The 20,743-nt window shown below is 38.6% G+C and overlaps 1 protein-coding gene across 2 annotated transcripts; it reads right to left on the bottom strand.

Moving 5' to 3' along the window:
* Positions 1 to 28: 28 nt before the first annotated feature.
* Positions 29 to 20,587, bottom strand: LIX1L (limb and CNS expressed 1 like). 2 transcript variants are annotated; one of them, XM_051992818.1, is made up of 7 exons: positions 19,515 to 20,587; positions 13,306 to 13,469; positions 11,076 to 11,216; positions 8,198 to 8,293; positions 7,533 to 7,610; positions 7,119 to 7,187; positions 29 to 953 (listed from the first exon to the last, which is right to left on the bottom strand). In XM_051992818.1, the coding sequence occupies exons 1-7, from the start codon at positions 19,804 to 19,806 to the stop codon at positions 894 to 896; spliced, it is 900 nt and encodes a 299-aa protein (XP_051848778.1). In that variant the 5' UTR covers positions 19,807 to 20,587; the 3' UTR covers positions 29 to 893. The 2 variants fall into 2 exon arrangements, with proteins under 2 accessions (XP_051848778.1, XP_051848777.1); XM_051992817.1 differs by lacking the exon at positions 29 to 953 and having other exon boundaries at positions 4,802 to 7,187.
* Between the last annotated feature and the right edge of the window lie 156 nt (positions 20,588 to 20,743).

Here is a 20,743-nt window from a genome sequence, read left to right as displayed (position 1 = left end):
CTACTGGAGAAGGAAAGGCAAAAACCAAGCAACTAACCCACTATAGTGCAAACTTAATCTATCCAAAGTTGAACTCATCTCTTCACTTCCTAAACCTGATTCTTTTTTATTCTTAATATATATATATATACACATACACATATACACACATATTTTCCCAGTTACATGTTGAGATAATTTTTTAAAGCAGTTTGATATGTTATACATGTGCAATCATGCGAAATATTCCCATTAGTCGGGTTATAAGAGACACTGACCAAAATCCCCCCAAAAAACCCAAGCCAAAAAATAAAGTGATGTAGGCTTCAATCTGCAGTCTTAGTTCTTAATTGTCTTGAGTCATATTATTGAAATAGGTAAGCCATTTACCTATTTGTACAATATTATTGTTGCTTTAATAATATTCTTTGCATTTTACTTTGCATTACTTCATGTAAGTCTGAAATCATCCTGCTTTTCATTTCTTAAGTCACTACAGTATTTCATTACAATCAAACACTACATACAGCTTGTTCAGCCATTCCCTAATTGGTGAGAATCGCCTATTTCCAATTCTTTGCCATCACACAAAGAGCTGCTATAAATATTTTTGTTCAAATATGTCTTTACCCCACTCCTGCCCCTTTAAATCTAGGAACCTAGAAATGGTATTACTGGAACAAAGGGTATGCACAATTTTATGGCTCTTTGAGTATAGTTCTAAATTGCTTTCAAGAATGGAAGGATCAGTTTACAATTCCATCAACAATGCATTAATAATGGGTAAAGTATTCCTTGTTCTCCTAATTTGCTTATGGTATCATCCTTTATTTTATATTCTAAAATTTGGCTAAAGTTGTTAATTATTTCAACTGCATTTTTAGTTGATTGTCTGGAATTCTCTAAGTATACCATTATGTCATCTGCAAAGAATAATAGTTTTGTTTCCTAATTTCCTTTTTCTTCTCTTCTTCCTAGAATAGAATAGAAAAACAGAATAAGACAGAAAAGAAATATAAAACAAAATGAAACAAGAGAATATTGTCATGTGTGCAGTAGAACATCAGAGAGGATTCAAAATATGTAACAACAAATATTAGTTCAAGAAAATATATATAATAGTAGAAGAAATTACAAGTATTCATCTTTTCTTCCTTGTAAATTATTCTTTTGTTCTCTGCTGTGCACCTTTTTTACTTTATTATTTTGTCCCCTTTTCATCCTTTCCTCCTACACCCAAGGAAGCTATAGTTAAGGATATATTTAATATATATATATGTAGATATATATACATACACATACACACACATATATCTTTCCTATCCCTCTTGACCCTTGCCTTAATTCTGCTCCTAATTTGCCTTATTTAACCTCCTCCCATCCATGCATCCTTCCCTTGTCTTCTACCAGAATGCTTTGCTTTCCTGTCCACCCATCCCTCCCCGCTTATTTTTTAATAGATTTTGGAGGATGATATGCCATTCACAGTATGTAAATAGTGTTACCTATTTAATCCATTCCCAATGTGAGTAGGTTTACAGAACTAAGAATCTCTTCACCTCTCTAAGCCCCTATTGTTGTATTGTATTGTGTTGTATTGTATAAACCTATACTATACATTTCCCATATTACAAATATAAACAATTTGTCCATTTTGAGTTCCTTGAAATTGATCTCTGATTTCAGCTCTTATATGTTAAGTTCAGGTTTGGTTGCTAGGAAGTCTTGAAAATCTTCAAATTTGTTGAATATCCTTTTTTTCAATATTATAGATAATTTTGCTGGATATATTTTTGGCCACAGGCCTAGTTCTTTTGATTATCCATAGATGTGATTCCAGGATCTGCAACTGCTAACATTTCTAATGCATTTCTACATCTATTTCTGTTGGTTTTGTTATTGATATAATTATGCTGATAGCTTTCCTAATACTGAACCAGCCTTGTATTTTTGGTATAAATCTCACTTGATCATAGTGTATGATTCTTGTGATATTGCTGTAAACTCATTGCTAGTATTTTATAGCAATCTGTCACAAAAATAGATGCAGAATTTGATAAATATCCTATTACCTATGATATTTGATATATTTGATAAATATCCTATTTCTATGCGCAAGTCTGCATAGAAATTTTTGCATCAATATTCATTTGGAAAATTGGTCTATAGTTTTCTCTCTTTTTTCCTCCTGATTTTGATATGAGCAATATATTTGTGCCATAAAAGGAATTTGTCTATTTTCCCACATAGTTATAAACTAAGTGTTTGGTAGAATTCATTTGTGAATGGCTTGTTCAGTTTCTTTTTTTAAGATGGAGTTATTAAATATTCTACTTCATCTTCTATTAATCTGGGCAATTTTGTAAATACTTATTTCATTTAGATTTTCAAATTGCATGTAATTGGGCAAAATAGCTCCTAATAATTTAATTTTCTTTTCACTATTGCAATTCTATCTCCTTTGCCTTACCATTTTTTACATTGGTAATTTGGCTTTTTTTTAAATCAAATTAACCACTGGTTAATCTTTTTTCTTCTTCCTAAAGTCAGCTCCTAGTTCAATTGTTTTCTAACTTTCAGATTTTTTAATTTCACCTTTGATTTTCAGGATTTCCAATTTGTTATTGGAATTATAAATATGTTCCCTTTTCTGGTTGACTTTACTTGCATGCCTTTTACCTTTTGTACCTTTTAGCAAGATGTAGTTTCCTTTTTTAACTTTCTTAATTAGATTTGTTTTTGTTTTTGCTTTGTCTGAGATTATGACTGCTATCCTGTTCTCCCACTTTTTTTTTTTTTAACTTCAGCTGCAACATAATAGATTCTGTTCTAGTCTCTTGCCTTTATTCTATGTTTGTCTCTGTTCAAATGTGTTTTTTGTAAACAACATTATTATAGGATTCTGGTTTTTAATCTACTCTGTTATCTGCTTCTATTTTATGGGTGAGTTTGTCTATTTTTAAGAAATTACCAAGGTAAGCTGCCCTGATGTCCTAGAATTAGAAGATAAACTAGAAATCGAAAGAATCCACTAATCAACTCCTGAAAGAAATCCTAAAATGAAAATTCCCAGGAGTATTATAGCCAAATTTCAAAACTCCCAGGTCAAGGAGAAAATAACTGCAAATAGCCAGAAACAAACAATTCAAATATCATGGAACCATGTCAGGATTACACAGATTTAGCAGTTCCTACATTAAAGGATGAGAGGGCTTAGAATATGATAATTCTACAAGGTGAAAAAAAAGATTATTAACTAAGAATCATATACCTAGTAAAAACTAAGCATAATTCTTCAGGGGAAAAATAAATATTCAATGAAATAGAGGATTTTTCAAGCATTTCTGTTGAAAAGACCAAAGCTGAACAGAAAATTTGAATTTCAAATAGAAATTCAAGAGGCATAAAAAAGGTAAAAAGAAAATTGAAAACATAAGGGATTTAATAAACTTAAACTATAAACAATAAACATCCCTACACAGGATGATGATACTTATAACTCTTAAAAACTTTAGGGCAGTTAGAAGGAATATTATGTAGAGGGTGTGAGTATATGTTGACCTTGATAGAATGATTTCCCCAAAAAACCCAAACAAAATTAAGGGGTGAGAAAGAAGATAATACTGGCAGAAGAGGGAAGGGTGAGGATGAATGGGTAAATTATGTCACATGAAAAGGAACAAATGACCTATTATAGTGGGATGGAAAGATTGAGGGGTGGGGGGTGAAATAGGCAATATTTGAATTTTGCTCTCCTCAGAATTGGCTCAAAGGGGGCATAACATGTACAATCAAGTATAGAAAACTATCTTACCTTATCATGAAGAAAGGAGGGGCTGAGAGAAGGGGAGTCTGATAGAAGAGAGGGCACATTGGGGGAGGCTGTGGTCAGAAGCAATACACTGACAAGGAGGGCCAGGGTTAAAGGTGAAAGAGACAGAAAGAGAGACAGACACAAAGACAAATGGAAAAAATAGGATGGAGGGAAATATACAGTAATCATAACTATGAATGTGAATGGATAAATTCACCCATGAAATGTAAGCAAACAGCAGAGTGCATTAAAAACCAGAATTCTATACCATGTTCTTTACAAGAAACACATTTTAAACAGAGAGACAAACATAGAATAAAGATAAGGGGCTAGAATAGAATCTATTATGCTTTAGCTGAAGTAAAAAAAAAAAAAAAAAGCTGGAGGGATAGCCGTCATAATGAAATATCATATCCAGATTCTTTTTTTTTTCATTGTGGTCTTCAGTAGCCCAATATTTCTTTGATTTTCTCTCCTACATCTGTTTTCTAAGTTAGTTATTTTTACAAAGAGATATTTCACATTTTCTTCATTTTTTGTTGTTTTGATTTGTTTAATTCTTGATGAATATAAATATAAATGTAAAAAAGTGCTAAATTAGTCAGTATTTACTAGATTAAAGATTGTTCCCCCCAAAATGGGAAGCAAATGGGGGCTCTTTCTATATCACTGATAAAACTTATTGCTATTCTGCAACCCCTACCTACAAGAAAAAATAATCGAAAAATGTCTTTGTAGCATATCTAGAGGATACTTAATTAGAAGGATCACCTGGTAGGGATCTTTGGGTGTGGAAAAACTCCATGTAATGTCAGACATGGTTGATATATTAGTTTTGTCAAACTTTTTCCCCCTCTAATCCTTTGTTATAAGGAATGTATGTCTGTCTGGAAGGGGGAAGGATATAGTTAGAGATGTAAATGATAAAAAAATAGAAGTTATCAATAAACATTTTTATAAGTTATGTTAAGCTCCTCAGAGATGGTTTCAAGAAAGAGTCAATCTGGCTGGCTACAGAAAATTGATTTTTAATTGTATAAAAGTGTGCATACAAAATACATAGAAAGTAGTACAAAGTTATGACACATAAAACTGTAGACAGCATGAGCACTGTCTTAACCTCATTGGGATCTAACTAGTAAATGAAACAAAGACCACCAGTTGTGGCAGATCCAGGGACCAGCTCCCTATTCTTTCCCAGGGAGAAAGGAACAAGTTAAAAAGGGACTCAAATGAGGAGACAAGTAATTTGGGATTTCACCAAAAACAAACAAATAAAAAAAAAAAAAACAAGTAGAGGCATTCACACCTCTGAACTAACCCAGAGTAGGAGCTTTCTACATATGTCTATATTTGGGGGAGAAGGGAGTAGGACCTCAGGAGTGAGGATGCTCATTCATTCTAGGTGCTAGTAAAGTTGGCTATCACCTCTATTTTTGAGCCCATATACAATAGTTACCTATACAGCTCCCAAATAAAAAGAGTTTCTCATCTCACCTGAAGGAGGAAGTTGGGCCACCCTACCTAATTTTCCTAAAAGTGAAGATTATGACTGAGTAAAGATTAAATGATTATCAACCAATCACAGGGAAATAGCTATAAAACAAGCTAATTTTCCAAATCCAATTTAGAAAGTGCATTCAAAGTAATATATATTAATGTAAAGGAGGTTACGGAAACAAATCAGAAACACATCTTAGAGAAACCTCCAGGCCATAAGGATGATTCTTTAGTTCTGTTTTAGAAAATCCCTTCTATACTTTCTCAAGGGAGAATGAGGCAGGAGAATTCAATTCATAGTGAAAAGAAACAAAATTAGAATTTCACAGACAAGCAGTTGGTTCTGGATCTCTTCTCTAAACTTTTCAGAAAAGAAATCCAACCAGATCTGTGTCCAGTTCAGTTTCCTGAACAACTCATTCATATAAGTGAGAGGAAGAGAAAGACGTCTGAGTCCTGGTAAGAGATAATATGATCTAAGTGGGCAATGGCCCTGGACTTCAGACATGGATTCCAACTCCAGCTCCAACTCTAAGCCTTGGTTTCTGCATTTAAAAAAATAGGGATACTATTACTTACACTACCTGTCTTAAAGGATTTAAGGAAAATGCTTTATAAACTTTAAAGCATCATATAAATGTGTGTAACTACAACTACTATAATAACTGATCAGTAGCTTCTGTCAGTCGGTAAAACAGCAGCTATTTGAGGGAAGAAGAAAAGTCCTCCACAGGTAAAAATGTATCTTTTCTTAAGTAGCAAAGTGATGGAAGGAATAGATATCATAGGTATGTGTTTCATTCAACATACGAGTTATATTGTCTTCAGGAAGCAAAAAGGCCCTAAGCCAGCATTGGTTGTAAATTAAAAGGGAAGGGGGAAGAAGAGGAACAGAAACAGACATTTCAGAACCTACCACCCAGCTCTATAGTGTGAACTGTATCAAAAAATCTGGGTTAGAATAGGATGGTAACATCTTGGATTGGTGAAGACCGACCCCTAAATTGTATTTATGATCACTCTTCATTTCCCTTGGCCTTGTTTTCCACCAGCTTTTCAGGGGCCACTAAGTATAATTAAACATCCCTGTCTTGAGCTAGAATGCGAGGGGATCTTAAAATAAAGTGGTGTGGCAGGATATGATCGAAATGAATTTGGTCTTGAAGAGGTCCTATCCAAGGCAATCCAAAGCCAGAAGTTTCATACTCTTATGTACCCTGTTTAATTCAAAGGGGAAGCAGGAATTGGAGCTGGGGGAGGAGGACAGGGAGCTCTTACTCAAAGTTGGCTGTGTTTTTCAAAGGCAGACAGAAATCCCCGTACCAGACAAGCCAACCAGAAGCTCCAGAAACACTTTGTTCTCTTAAAGAACTTCTTTTCAGCAAAATTGAGAACCCGGTAGTATGAGAATCCATAGATGTCCATAAGCAGCCTCTAGACGCCTCAATGTAGTGAATAAGTTTCAAAGGAAGCAATTGTAGAAAAGATCAGGAAAGAAGAAAATGATTTTCCTAGACAGATAGGAAACCAGACCTAGATTTAGTATTTTTTTAAAGTGTAAAAAATGAGTAAGTCTGTACAGAAATTGTTCCAAGTCTTAGAAAATAGATGTGCAAACAGAGGCTTGGAGGTGTGGTAGGGGTGGGAGTGTCTAGCAATTAGAAGAATGCATGGTTCCCAGTTGCCCAGCGGCCAGCATGAGAATGTCCTTCTTTTCCTTGTGGAAGCGTAGCTCTTTGCCAGCCAGCCGGGCCTCGTCCAGCTCCCTCTCAGTGGATGCCAGCTCTCTGGAAAGTGCTCCTGGCACACCCTGCTCCCGGCTTACCCAGTCCAGTGCCATCTGGTGGCGGATGTCATCATCGAGGGCTCTGTGTGAGTAATGAGCCAGCACCTCCTGGGGAAAGGGAAATGGAACGGTCACATTTGTCAAGAGAGAGGTTCAGGATACCTTGATCCAACTAAGTGCATCTTTGTCATGGAATCTTTAGGAGGGATTAGAACAGACTTGAATTTTTAAATGGAACAGAAGGGGACAGCTCCCCAAAGTGGGAAGCCGAGAAGAAAAAAATCCAAGGTCAAGACTAAGAAAGAGAGATAAGGGAAGGAAGCAAGAAAGCCAGCATGGGCTTTGGCATTCCTAGTCTGGCCAAGATAAACCTGCTCAACTTCAGATCAAAAACAACAGAACATTTGAATTACAATTCTGCTAGTCCATTCTTTTCTTGTGATCTCTCCTTACCTGTCGAGAACACTGTCTCTCCCTCATGGCCTTCAGGCTGCCATTCCAATGCAATAGTTGGAAAACTGTCATCAGCTCCTGGGGGAAAGAATGGGACAAAGTAGGGAAAAGCACTTTTGTTGTATTTTTTGAAATCTCTGAGAACACAGAACCTAAAATTTCGACATATGTGAGAATGAATATAGCTGAAATGGCCTTTAAAATCTAATCAAACTATCCAAAAGCAAAGACAACTTTAGGGAGAACAATTTTTATATGTGGAAAGTTTTACAAGAGAAAAATAAAATCAACTTAAAGTTTGTTTGATGAAGTGTTGGAAGAAAGTCAAAAGTTTTGCATGGCTCATTGTTCCAAGATAATCCATCCCTAGGATGGAATCATGGTCCAACCCTGTAAGGGAGAGAGAACAGGGCTACAAAAAGAATTTTCCAGGAGACTATCTTTAGCATTTATAGCATGGGGAGTGAAGAATTGAAGAATAAGAGTAGCCTAGCTCTGAGTTAGAAATGTTATGTCATGAGTTGCTAAGTAGATAGGAAATCAGAGAAGCAAGGAACCCCTACTAAAGAAAAGGAGAGTAGAATAGTTGGATAATGAGGACCCTTGAATCCCAGAGCAGAAGTATTCTAGCTGGAGAAACAAGAGGTATTTGACAAACATGGTACCTGGAATTCCAGCATAGACTTGCCCTTGTTGGACTCAAGCATGAAGCGGAAGGCACCAATCCCTGTGTTGGGGTTGTCAGCCTCCTCTCTGTTTCCCTGATAAAAGATACATACAAAACAAGTTTGTGTTTCCAATTTACCACAGTCCTAGGTACAATGTTTTGCTAAAGATCTCAAATCTGTCTCTGATTTTAATTGCAGATAAATAACTAAAGCCTTTTTTTTTTTTAAACATTTATTAAACCTGTGTATCAGGCACTGTGCTAAGTGCTTTACAGATGCTCTCATTTGATCCTCACAACAAACCCAGAAGGTAGATGATATAATCCCCCAACTCAGACTAAGGAAGAATTAATGACTTGCCCAGGAACAAACAGGGAGTAGGTTGGATTTGAACTTCCTGACTCTGGGCCTGATTCTGGGCCATGGTACCACCTCAATGCCTTTGCTTCACAGGGGGAAAACACAAAGACAGAGGTGAAGACTTAGGCTGCCCCAAGGGCTAATAGCTTCTGACAAGTGGGCTATGAGTATGCTTGCTCTTGACAGGGGAACAACGAGGCCCCGTTTTCTGGAAGCTATCTACAATGGATATATTAAGGGCATTTGCCTGAATCTGCTGAAGTGGAAATAAGACTCAAACTAAAGAGGTAAGGCTATCTTAAGGCAACTGAGACATGCTATTCTACAAATAAGAAAAACAGCAATCCTGCCGTTTTCAGTTTGCAGGAGCAGAAAGGAAGGCCCAATCCTAGAAACATGGGAGAGTTTAAGCCCTCTTCATGGTCTTTGAAGTGGCAGGGATAAACACTATCATTCCCCACCCACTCCCCTCATCCCTGTCCCACTAATTCCTTTCTACCTCTTATAAGTAAGTAAAAAAAAAATCTTCCCTATATCCAGATTAAAAAGCAACTGGAAAGGGTAAAGGAATGGGATTATGAATGATTTGGTTAGGGCTGATGGGCCAGAAGAAGCGACCATTCCTTTCCTCCCATCATTAGATTCAGGCTCTATTGCACCTTAACTTTTACCAAACCACCTGTTGCAATCACTTCAAAGTTATCAAATTATGGTTTTTTTTTAAATCTGCAAGAGATTTTAAAATTCATCAAATTCTCTGGTTTTACAGGAGGAAAAGGAAGCATACAGAATGACTTGTCAAGGTCACACAGTTGGTACTTGTGGCAAAACTTGTGCCAAAAATAAAAGGTTATCTTATATCAGTATCTGGGGCTAATAGAAAGAATATAAATTTCAATTTTGCCTCTCTAAACAATCTGGAATTATGCCCAAAAAGTTATCAAATTGTGCATACCCTTTGATCCAACAGTGTTTCTATTGGGCTTATATCCCAAAGAAATACTAAAGAAGGGAAAGGGACCTATATGTGCCAAAATGTTTGTGGCAGCCCTATTTGTAGTGGCTAGAAACTGGAAAATGAATGGATGCCCATCAATTGGAGAATGGCTGGGTAAATTGTGGTATATGAATGTTATGGAATATTATTGTTCTGTAAGAAATGACCAGCAGGATGAATACAGAGAGGCTTGGAGAGACTTACATGAACTGATGCTAAGTAAAATGAGCAGAACCAGGAGATCACTTTACACTTCGACAACGATATTGTATGAGGATATATTCTGATGGAAGTGGATTTCTTTGATAAAGACTCAGGTTCAATTGATAAATGATGGACAGAAGCAGCTACACCCAAACGAAAGCAGCTACACTGGGAAACGAATGTGAACTATTTGCATTTTTGTTTTTCTTTCCGAGTTGTTTTTACCTTCTGAATCCAATTCTCCCTGTGTAACAAGAGAACTGCTCGGTTCTGCAAACATATATTGTATCTAGGATATACTGCAACATATCTAACATATATAGGACTGCTTGCCATCTAGGGGAGGGGGTGGAGGGAGGGAGGGGAAAAATCGGAACAGAAATGAGTGCAAGAGATAATGTTGTAAAAAAATTACCCTGGCATGGATTCTGTCAATATAAAGTTATTATAAAATAAAATAAAATATTAAAAAAAATTTTGCCTCTCTGAACTAAAAACAAATGGGAACTATAGTCTGAAGAGTGAAGTTGCTAAAGGAGATAGTAATCTATCCAATTCTTGGTTATTTGTGCTCACTGAAGGAAATGGTAGGGATGAATATGATCATTTATTTGTTGTGGGCTTCCTAATTATTTTTGTATTCCCTTAGCACACTGGGATTGAAGGAAAGTGCTATACCAAGTCACAGGGGAAAAATCTAGTGATGAAAAATGTGCCACAATTCAGACTTCATTAGAATCAATTTGGTGTTTTTTTCTTCACCTTGATCACAAAGCAATGACAAGGATGGAAAAAAACATGTTATTTCATGGCTACAAGAGAGGTAGCTAATTAATTAGAGGGGAGTAGGGTAGTATGAAAGATTGTATCTATGGTAAAGTTATCTCATAGACCAAAAAAGCTTATCTGAATCATGTTCCCTTTAAAGGATAAAAATAGACTCAATGTAGGGTCACATAAAAGGATTCCTTGTTGGAGTTGGCAAATTAAACAGGCAAGGTAGAGAGATTAAAGGGAGCAGGAAATGTCTCAAACCAAAAAAAGAAGCAAACAGAAGTTAGTTTTTGTTTTGGAATATCCCTAACATTTCATAATTCACTAGTCAACTTCAGAGGTTCTACATGCCAGACAACCAAAATAAAAGGAAAAAAGCATACAAATACAGAGCAAAAAATCTAAAAAACCACGAGACCAGACATGAATAATGAAAAACAAAAGAATAGAATGAAAGAGCAGGCAGGCAACGAAAAGAAAGCTTCTCACTCTGCTACTCTCCCAGGCCCAATCTCTTTCACTGCAATTCCAAATGCTTACATTGAAAGATGCCAGAGCCTCAGAGACACTCTTCTCAATGAAGTCATCTGTGATTCTTCGGGAGGGATGCTCGTTAAACACAGAGTTCATTAGTGCAATCTTTGCAGCACTCCGACGGGCCTCGGCTTTTGTGGGGCAAAACTGGGCAAGAAGAAAAACACAGAGTCAGTGTGTATGTGGATGCTTGAGAAAGGGAAAAACAAAGGGAGAAGGAAAGGAAAAGAAAACAAATGGATGGAATTAGTTGTGTTCAACACAATCAAGTTTTCCTTGCAAAATGGCTCTGGAGCTTGGAACCATACACAATTTTGCCTCCACATCCTGAAGTCATTAAGAGGGAGCTGGAGACTGCTGTAATCCACACCATACCGAATACAAAATAAAGGAGGCAGCTGAAGTCAGCATATAATCACTGCACATGAAAAATGCTCCTCTTCAAACTGTCAACAGAATTAATTACTCAAAAGCCAAACTCTGGCCAGCCTGTTAGGAATCTGTCTTGTTCTCTGGCTTTGAGTATGGAGATGGGGGTTGGGGATTGGAGGATATTTTATCCTCCTTCTTATTCTTTTTTTGGGTTCAAAGAATTCAAGACAAGAATAAAATCCCACCCTGAGCTAAGGATATTGTGGCAAGACTCGCTACCCTCTGGGCTCCTTTAGTCCTAAAACTGTAGGAAGGCCAAAGCTAAACAGGACTTCTAGAGCCTATAGTCTGAGATTACACATAAAATGAAGTAGAAAGGAAATAAGTGAGGTTAGTGTGTGTGTATGTGTGTAGTTTCTTCATGTGCTTCACACAAGAACCACATCCAATCTGATTTTTAAAATCCAAATAAACTCCTCTGTTTTGTAAATGGCCCTTGTACTTCAGCTCCCCAAACTGATCACAATGACTATCCAAATGTCACTTTAAAGAATCCAAATGCCATTTAAGTAAAATTTAAAATTAAGGCAAAAGAGAAGGCTATATGTCATTATAAAATATTCGAATCCTCATCAAACCATGTAAGGATGTGTAGGCGGGCAAAAGTAATACTTTGTATTTACTTTGTAAAAGAGAACACAAAAGTTAAATCTGCTGCTTAGCCTCTGTGTGTGTGTGTGTGTGTGTGTGTGTGTGTGTGTGTGTGTGTTTCCTTCTCTGAAATAATTAAGAACGGGGTGGGAGGTGGGAAAGAAGGAAAGTATACTTAATAATCTAATATGAATTATGAATTTACATATTCTTTTAAGACTTTATATTTGAAGCTAGAATTGAGTTTGTTGGGGTTATGCAAATCATTAAACACAGAACAAAGATATGTTTTCTGACAACTCTCACCCAAATTCCTTATCCACAACAAAGAGCCACTTACAAGGCTGTCTGCTTCAAAGCAGGTATAAGCAAGAGAATCTTAGAAAATCACTCCATTGGTAATATTTTACATTTAAAGCTTTATCCAAATGGCCACAGCATATTTGCTTTTTGAAAAATCATGTATTATGTGCTTCCTATGTGCTATGCCTTTTGTAAAGTTGGAGAAAGAGAAGAGGTTGCTACCTTCTCCACGTAGGAATCACTGTCCTCATGTAATATATTTACCTAGAACTGTGGAATTTTAGAACTGGCTCTAATTTAGGACAACCCCCTCTTTTTGTTCCAGACGCAGTGATTTGCCTAAAGTCACAGGGCTAGTTAACGATAAAGCCAGATCTCATAATTCTTCCAACAGTGTTTTTTCCATCATACCTCACTGCCTCCCTTTCATCCCTTAGGATCCTCAGCACTGAGCCAAGTATAGCTGACTTACTTTCTTCAGCAGTTACACAGTAAGACCAAGCCAAGAAGTAAAGGAAAAAAAACCCTGCAATGCTCCAGAAATAAAGATGGCAGGGAGTTAGGACATACTGATATACAACAGGCTTGGCTTTGTGCTAGAGAACCGACAACCTAAGGAACAAACTAGCCATTATGGCCCAGATTCAGGTTTGGGAATGTCATCTCATTCCGACACAAGGAAAGTTTAGAATCTCAGAAAATGCAGGCAAAGTTTAGTGCCCCTTAGATTCTTTTAGTGGTAAAAGTAAGAACAACCAAAACCCTCAAATATTCACCATATTAACTTGGTATTAATCCCCATATGTGTACTTCTAGGTAGGAATTTAAATAGCTAAAGCATAGCAATCTCTCGACAGGTAGGAGTAGCTGAGCTTTCATTTTGGCTACAGCCAAATCTGTGAGCTCTTACCTGGAAACTGCCAAAGCAACTTCCTCCAGGAAGAGTGACATAACAAACATATGGGGGGCTGTTGGAGGGTACCATCTCATAAACCACTAGAGCCCCATTCTTCAGGTCAGCTCCACGGGACTGCTTCATCTGCCAAAATTCCTGCAGAGCCTCCACCACATTCACTGTAGAAAAAGAGGAAGCCAGCTTCAGGAACATCTCCAAATCTTGAACATATGCTAGAATTCTATTTCTTAGCTTACCACCCCATCTTTAACTAATTTGCTTAGCCTGTGGCACTTCACCTATGGCAAGTCCATGCTTGCCACCAGCAATTCCATAATTTTATCCCAAGAAATACATCAAATAGCCATCATATCCCTTTATTCTTAACTACAAAGTATGGCAACCTAAACCCAAGAATAGTCATCCCCTGCTATTCCCATCCTATTTGGCAGAAATTTGGCAGAAAGAACATATTACCCCACTGAGCCACTGACTTTGGGGAAAATCTGAATTCTGGCAATATTCATTGTATTTCTGGAGAACATCTTAGCAACCTAACTGGACTCTTCCTTTACTCTGGTTGCCAGTGCTATTTATATGAATGAATATTTCTTAGAGATCTAGAATTTAGAAGTGGAAGATATTATAGAGATCAAGCAGATTAGTCAACTCAACAGGCACTTATTTATTAAATCTCTTGCTTTAGAGATAAAGTGCCAGAGGATCAGAAAGATTGGGTAACTCGTCTAATATCACACAAGGAATTGAGCCAGAATCCAAATCAAATTCTCCACATTGACATTCCCACTATACACTACTCTACCTTTGAATTATTTCTCTAGAGGGTACTGAATCTGTTTTCCTGGGCCAATCCTGCTGGCACTTTGCTCCCTTACCAAAATCTTGTTACCTAATTTACTTTCTCCTTTGCTCAGAAAGAGTTCTTATTTCTATTTCTTCCACTATATTTCAAATGATGCTTTGAAGATTTAAAAAAAAAACAATTTCATATTTTAAGATCTCTGCACAACCTGAACAGCACCTACTCCTTGATCCCCATTACAACATGTACATACAAATCCTATTGTCATAGCCATTAACCATTTTGCAAGAGTACATAATTTTAATGATAAATATATTTTTAAACATTTTATTTAAAAACTCATTTAACTAGCAAGTTAAAACATTTTGGTTTTAATTCTAAATATGATATAGAAGTTCTGCTCATCTGCAATTTCACAGCAACAATCTTCAAGAATAAGTTAAAGGTCATAAAACAACCCAAACTTTAATTGTAGACTGCTTGATTTTGATTCCTGGTGGCTCTCATTCTTACATTAGGGAACCTTGCAAAGTAGGGGAAGGATTTGCTCATTTACCTGCCCTAGGTCCTGGCCATCAGATCTTTCATTCTGTTTTTTTCCCACCCTTAGTATTAAGAAGGACTTTTCTAAGGTCATTTGGGCCCAAACTGCTTAGCCATCATTGTTCTTTCCTTCTGGTCTTTTCAGTCCCAGTTCGCTCTCTGAGAAGACTGCACAATAGGGTGGGTAGCAGCTCTCTTGACAAGCAAACAATGGGAAGAAAGGGGAGGAGAAGGACTATGGTGAGAATACAGAAAGAAAGATGATTCCATTAAAAAGTTCACATCCACTCTCAACTTCCAACTATGTCCTTCTTGGCACAAGATTCAGATCTACTCTACAAATATAGCTTTGTTTCTTGCCTCTAACAAATTACCTGCTAAATTCTGCTTTTGGAGAAGTCACTCAAAGCTAAGGGAAAGAAAAAGGCTTATTTAGGGATGACTAATAAATGCTAACAAAATGCTAATAGGAAGGGGCTGTTAATGTTGCTTTTTATTTTTTAAGTGCAACAAGACTGAAAGAATTAAGTAATTTTTAAAAAGGCACATGTCTATCAACAACTCACCTGCCTATTATATGTGGTGGGCAGACATTAGAAATGAGACATGAGAACAATAGTACTAAAAATAAAAGGAGAGACACTCATAAAAATTATTTGCTAAACAAATAATAATATGTGACACACTGTGATGAATAGTGTGAAATACAGTGGCAGAATTTTTGTCCTTTAGAAGTTTACAATCCAAAATAGACTTTATTAATACAAAAAGACATGTAAGACATACATACATAAAGACAAAATGATAAAAATATGAAAAAAATGAAATATTTGTATCAAATACAGGTATATAAATTTTGGGGGGTAGAGTGGGCTAGAATGGGTGAGTAAATAATGTAATTGGGGAAAAGTAAAAAAAAAAAAAAAAGCAGTGATTGGAGCACCCTCACTATTGTTGTTTGGCCTTCATTTTCAGGGTACCAGTAATTATCATGAAATATCACAGGAACTGGATTTAAGTGAAAAAGCACTATACAAAGTCATCAGCCTCAATTCCAATAGACTTGAAATAAAAAATGCCATCCACATCTAGAGAAAGAACTATAGATACTGAATATAGATCAAAACATACTATTTTCACCTTGCTGTTATTGTTTGCTTGTTTTTTTCTTTCTTGTAGTTTTTTTCCCTTTTGATTTGATTTTTGTGTTGTGCAGCATAATGAATATGAAAATAAATTTAGAAGAACCACACATGTTTAACCTATATTTGGTTACTTGATGTCTTGGGGAGCAGGCAGGGAGTAGGAAGGAGAAAAAAATTGCAATGCAAGGTTTTACCAAGGGGAATGTAGAAAACTTTGCATGTATTTGGAAAAATAAAATACCATTAAAAGAAAAAAAACTCTGCAATCTCAAAAAAAAAAAATTAAGAACAATGAGAAAAAAACAAAAGTCATCAGCCTTACTCTTTTTTCCAGAATCATCAAAATCCAGTGTCAAAACTGACACTAAGAGGAAACCAAATTACAGCTTAGAGAAAATTTTGATGAGAGTTAAGACCACATTTCTTAATTAACTTTTCAGGGTGTCATTCTCATTCTCTTAGCAGAATGCAGAGGCAAAGAAAACTCCAATTCCAGGGTCCTCCTATCAGCTGATGCCATTTAAAAGGGAAAGAGAATATGATCTCCATAAAAATCTCTTTGATCCATTCTACAAAGGCCGCTTTTCAAGTTTCAAGGACTTGATTATATATAATGACCTACTAAGTTGTATGATATTTTGGTTGAGCATACATAGCACCATATGACAAGATTTTAGATAGGAGCCATAAAACATATTAGACTCTTGGATGCATAGACAATAACCTTAATACAAACACAAAGATTTACTTGTGGCACATGAATGTAAGTTCAGAATATTTCCTAGTGAACAAAGGAAAAACAATTCACTCAGTAACAAATGGTAGGGTGGATTTAGAAAGACTCTTGGGAAAGGAAGCACTATGTAGAAACCGTGAGCTGAGAACTCCATCAAAATCTAATCCAGAAGTCAATTTCTAAACTATGGAAACCCTTGGATCAGCAAGTTTAATTCCATAGCATTTAATAAACCAAGAATCTGGCTGTAAGTCAGACATGACAGAAACTGTATTAAAAAAGGAAAGATAGAGGAGAGAAAAAATAAATTTATGTAGCTTTAGGGATTTGTAGATTAGGATGATGGGATTTTTTTCATGCTAATTATGCAAAAGTTCCAAGCAGATTAGTAGTATCATAATCATAAGGGAGAGGAATCAGAGGAGGGAACTAAGCAAAGTTACATAGCAAAGTAAGGAACTTAGCCTCCCATCCATCCAATTATACTCATTTTGAAGACTCAGCCAAATAGGAACATAAAAGGATGATGTACTCTAGTGAATTAGAGAACAAGGGGGAATACTAAAATACTGTTTAATCCCCCATATTGTGCAGAGCTCAATCCGAAGAGTATGTATTTGTTGTAGGGGAGAAAAACAGGAGAGAGAAGAAAACTTAATGAGAGACTCAGGACACAAAGGAGAAATAACTGAGAGCTTATTTTATTTAAGGACTGAAGTCTAAGATAATGTTATAAGGGAATATCTCCTGAAAGAGAGGGAAGTTTAGAAATGAGGTGAAGAACATAGGTGACCAATAGGAAAGGCCAAGCAAAGAATGACTGATGAAGAAATATGAGCAAATTATGTTCCAGAAACAACTATTCCAGAATCCATCAGGCCAGCTGCTGAAGGCCAAACCCCCAGTCACTGGAAACATGGGTACAAAGCCATTGGCAGCTTCACCTATGAAACTGAGATAGAGTGTTTCCATGTGGCCTGGAAGGACTCACTACTTACAGTAGACACTTCTTACTTGAGATAACACTACTTGCCAAATTCTACCAGACAGATATTTTCTGGATACCCAGCTAGAATTAGTTTGGGAATTCAATCATATCCAATCGTAAAGTTTTTTCTTTTCTTTTTTAAATATCTTTCTTTTTCAAAATACATGCAAGGATAGTTTTCAACATTCACCCTTGCAAAACCTTGTGTTCCAAATTTTTCTCCCTCTCTTCCCCCATCCTCTTCTGGCCAGTAAGTAATCCAATATTTTGGATTAAATTCTTCTAAACATATTTCCATATTTATCATGCTATGCAAGAAAAACCAGTCAATCATAAAATCTTAAGATTGGGGTACCATGGTAGGATGGGGAGGATGGGAGATAATGAATAGAAGAAGAAATGTTAGGGATTTAGGAAGAGAAAACTGCAGTCTGAGAGCTGATTGATAATCTGTCATCAGTTTCCTTTGATTCTTCCTTCCTGTTCCTTTTTTGCATGTTAAAATTGTTTTTTTTTTTAATTAACATTTATTTTCTCCACCTCCTACTTCACCCTCATAAAAATAAAAACAAAACCATGCAATGAATGTGTTTAGTTAAGCAAAACTGCCATATTGTCCTCATTGGAAATTTTATCTCATTATACACCTGGAGTTATCATTACTCTTTTGGGCAATGGGTAACATTCCTTAGCATCTAAACTCTGGAATCCAGCTTCCTCATTGCATTGATCTAAGTTCTTAAGTGCTTCAAAATTACTTATTTTTTAAAAATGCTTGCTCTAGTTTACATTTTTCTTCTGATTCTGATCACTTCACTCTGCATCAGTTCATATAAATCTTCCTAGGTTTCTCTGAAATTGTTTATAAAACAATTGAATTTCATTACATTCAAATACCATCATTTGTTCATTTTCTAGTTGAAGGGAACTCCCTTAGTTTTAGGCAGCTGGATGGAGCAGCTGATCCAGTGCTGGGCCTGGAATCAGAAATCAGAGAAATTCAAGTTCAAATCTGGCCTCAAATACTTACTGGCTATGTGACTCATCACCTATGTGACACTTAGGTGACAAGTCACTTAACCCTGTCTGCCTCAGCTTTGTCATCTGTAAAATGATGGCTGCTTCTTTATCAGGTGGGAGTAATCTCCCCAGGATGGAATGCTCAGTAATCTATGAAGACAAACGTTAAGGAGGTGACAGATCTATTAGGTTACAATCCTAACTCAATTCATAAATTAAGCTGAGTTAATTCCCACGTTTCTTAACTAATGAAAAAAAATTAGTCAAAAACAGTTCAGGACTTGAACAATTTTGCCTTTCCTACTTAACTTTACATGGTTGTGATTAAGAAGACTAGCGGAAAAACAGGACGTTTCTTTCTTCAAACCTGCAGTTACTTTTCTACAAACCACCAGACATATTCTAGGAACCGAGCCTCCATTCAATTCAATGACTATTTCTTAAATGCCCCCGACGCTGAAAGCAATGCCCCTCCTGGGGATGCGGCCCAAGGCTCAGTCCCCCCACTCCCAGGTAATTTCTCAGTTCCCCCGGGCACAAGTGCCGTCAATTCTTAGGTCGTGGCGACCAGCCCCTGCCTTTCCTCCGAATCTGTGCCATCGCAACCCAAATGGGACACAGTCCTTGCCTTCAAGTAGCTTAAGCTAAACTCCATTGGCATCCGATCAGAACCACGGGCAGAAGTGGGGCTCACCCAAAACTGGACATGGGAGCCGCCCAGGTAGAGACCGGAGGACCAGCAGCTCCTGAGCCAGGGAAATGGGGCCGGAGAGAAAGGAAGGCCTCACCGGGTCTCAAGGTTCACCACCTTAAAGACCACCCAGGAACTTGAGTGGCAGGCGGCTGGAGTGGGCCTTGACACGGAATGCTGGCTGGCACGGGTTAAGGGCCATGGCCTCTCTGCCGGCCTCGAGTGGGAAGCCAGTGGGACCCCCGGAGAGAAAGACCCTGCTGGGCCCCCAGACTCACCTCGGCCGTAGCCTTGCGTGTGCTTGGCGAAGCTCCTCACCACGGCCTCCACCGCCTCACGCAGCACGGCGGGGCTGCCCGCGGCTCCAGGGGGCAGGGGGAGCCCCGCGGCCCCGGACAGCAGCAGAGGCGGCGGTGGGGGGGCGGGCGGCGGCGGGGCCGGCGGAGAGGCCCCGGGGGGACTGGCGGCGGCGGCGGCCCCGGTCACTCCCGGCCGCAGAGCTCGCAGAGTGCCCATCCCGCCGCCGCCGCCCACTCCGGGTTGCAGTCGCTGCGCTCGCATCGTCTCCATCCCGGCTGGCTCCCCTGCCCCGCCCCGCGTCCAGCCGCCAGCCCAGAGAACTCAGTAGCGGCCTCCGGCCCCCGAGCTAACGGTCTACGAGGTCTGGGACAGCCCGGGCCGCGAGTCTCGGGGCGGGGAGAGCGAAGAAGGCTGCTCTGGCTGTCAGTCATGAAGGGGCGGAGTTGAGCCTGATCCGAGCCAATCACAGCCAGGGGGTGGAAGAAAAAATCCTGCTTCACCCCCACTCCCCCGTAGGCACACTACCACAGTGGGTGGAGCTACTGCCGTAGCCATTTGAGGAAAAGAAAAGCGGATCCTCACCAATAGGAGCCCAGGTGTCTTCAAGGAAGGAGGGACAAAATCTGGACGCCTCCAAAGAGGGTCTGCATCTGTGGGTTAAAGGAGGCGGGATGAGGCGGCAGCGAGCTACGGCGAAACCCTGGAGTGTGGCGCTTCCGCCCCTCTTTCCCCTTCCTGGGGTCGAGGAGCAGCTGGCAGTTTTGGCTTCGCGGTTTCTTTCTTGGTTAAGACTGGGGAAACAGCTGAATGCATTTATATTTGGGCCTGTAACCCACGGCCCTGAGAGCCAAAGAATGGCCCCTAGCGGTCGCTGGGCTTCCGGCCAAAAAGCGGGAATCTTCGGGGTACCCTGAGCTCCTCGGGGAACCTTCTGGAAGGCTCCGAGGCGCCCAGGGGAAATCAGAGGCTGCAAGCAGGGACAGCAAGGACCGAGGTTCTACAGGACCAGATGCCGGAGTCCCCCGGGAGAGAGGGAGGAGAGTAGAACTGCTCCCTGGGGATGGCCCAGTCCCTCTTCCCTGCCTCGGTATGTGAAGAAAGTGGAGTCCCGGACAAGAGACTGGGGACTTAGCTGGGCGGGGGAGAGGCGTGTTTAGGGAGCCTGCTCAGTGGGTCCTAAGCATCCTAAACTAAGCAGTGGAGTAGA

Source organism: Antechinus flavipes, chromosome 4, assembly GCF_016432865.1.
Source record: "Antechinus flavipes isolate AdamAnt ecotype Samford, QLD, Australia chromosome 4, AdamAnt_v2, whole genome shotgun sequence".
NCBI classification, from domain to species: Eukaryota; Metazoa; Chordata; class Mammalia; order Dasyuromorphia; family Dasyuridae; genus Antechinus; species Antechinus flavipes.
This window is presented reverse-complemented; position numbering and strand designations above follow the sequence as displayed.